The sequence below is a fragment of the Zea mays genome, chromosome 6, assembly GCF_902167145.1.
Source record: "Zea mays cultivar B73 chromosome 6, Zm-B73-REFERENCE-NAM-5.0, whole genome shotgun sequence".
NCBI lineage: Eukaryota > Viridiplantae > Streptophyta > Magnoliopsida > Poales > Poaceae > Zea > Zea mays.
The window spans coordinates 7,230,108-7,231,674 of NC_050101.1; the positions used below are offsets into that span (position 1 = coordinate 7,230,108).

General features: G+C 56.2%; 1 protein-coding gene across 1 annotated transcript; it reads right to left on the minus strand.

Annotated features, from left to right (window-relative positions):
- Positions 1 to 313: 313 nt before the first annotated feature.
- LOC103628949 (pectinesterase inhibitor 28) lies at positions 314 to 1,262 on the minus strand. The gene has a single exon (XM_008650137.2). The coding sequence runs from the start codon at positions 1,174 to 1,176 to the stop codon at positions 475 to 477; it is 702 nt and encodes a 233-aa protein (XP_008648359.1). The 5' UTR covers positions 1,177 to 1,262; the 3' UTR covers positions 314 to 474.
- Between the last annotated feature and the right edge of the window lie 305 nt (positions 1,263 to 1,567).

Consider the following 1,567-nt stretch of genomic DNA (forward strand, 5'->3'; position numbering starts at 1 on the left):
AGAGCCTACAACTCAATAGTCCTTATACATGACACATGTCATGGCTCATGTTCATTCTCTTTTTCAGTTTTTTGGTCTCATAGGATCACAAGTTATAAAACCCTTACGTACATACTCAATAAAAATAGCACATTCTCGAGGCATCTTTCTTAAAATGAACAATGGACAACAAATATACATAATACTCGTCATAAAGTGGAGTAACATATATATGTTATATATACAAGAAAATAAATATATAAACATGACTCCTGTCATTAATTATTTTTATTTCCAAAAAAACTACCAGGAAGAGCTTTGTCAGACATGTATATTAATAGACTCCTGTCATCGCATGGAGACTCAGAAGACTGCTTATTTATACATGTTACATCGCAAACATACACATATATATTGGTGATCTTGGACATGAATAATGAATCAAGTAATAAGCAGGTAATTAAGGTTGGTCACGTGCATGGCCTCTGGCCATCATCAGTTGGTGTCGTTGTTGGCGAGGAGCGTGATGATGTCTAGCGCGACGGTGCAAAGCCGTCGGAGAGGCTCCTCCCTGTCCGCCAGCTCCGGCGGGTAGTCCGCAGGCCTCTGCCGCTGGAACAGCACCCGGCACACCTGCGGGTACTCGGCGGCGGCGCTGACGTGCACGGCCGCGTAGTCGTAGTCCTGCTGCGCGATGGAGTCCCTGGCGGCGGACAGCGCGTCGCGGGCCTCGCCGTACTTGGCCGCGCACGAGCGGAGCAGCGCCCGGGTGGTGGCGTCGACGGGTGTTGCCGTGGTGTTGCCGGCGGCGGTGGCCAGAGCGTCGGCCGCGGCCGCCCCGCCCGAGGCGTCCGCGGCGGCGGCGGAGACGGCGATGGTCGAGAGGCCTCGCACGTCGGCCGTGGCGCTGGTCGGGTCGGCGCCCAGCGTCGACACGCATAGGTCGTAGTAGGCCGTCGAGTTGCACGTGGCGCGGACCAGTCCGGCGTCGGCCGCGGGCGGCGGCGGAGGAGGTGGGGGAGGGGGAGGAGGAAGAGAAGCGGGAGGCGGCGGCGAGCGCTTGTGGCCGCCCTGGCTATGGTGCGGAGGCGACGGCGGTCTGGTGCGGGCGCCGAGGATGCTCGGTGGGAGGAGCGCCAGTAGGGTTAGCACGAGTGCTGCTGCCTGCATCCTGCTGCGGTCGGTGGTGGCTGCCATTGCGCCGTTTTTGCCCTAGCTTGGTCTTGGCTAGCTGCTGCAGTGCTCGATACCAGCTGTTGTCACTCTTGAGTTGAGCGGAGGAGGAGAGCTGCTTGCGATGGAGTGAAGGCAAGCGGGGGGAACGAGGTTTTATAGGAGAAGAGAAGGGCAGGTGTGCCGCATGGTATATGGTAGGCTGCCACCTGCCATTGTTGACTACTCCAGAAGTGGCGGAGTCGATCCACGGTCAGGCACCGCCATGCACGCCAACAAGTTGATTTTTCCTCGGTGCTTAACTAGCCACATACTATAGGATGCTATTCCAGCAGGGAGTTGTTTTCGTTCCCAGCCTGACCGAATCAATCAAGATCGGGTAGGGTTCCTCTCGTGGTCAAATAAAGTCGGGTAG

Coding starts and splice junctions, on each gene's coding strand:
- LOC103628949 (XM_008650137.2), bottom strand. CDS start 1,176: ATGGCAGCCACCACCGACCGCAGCAGGATGCAGGCAGCAGCACTCGTG.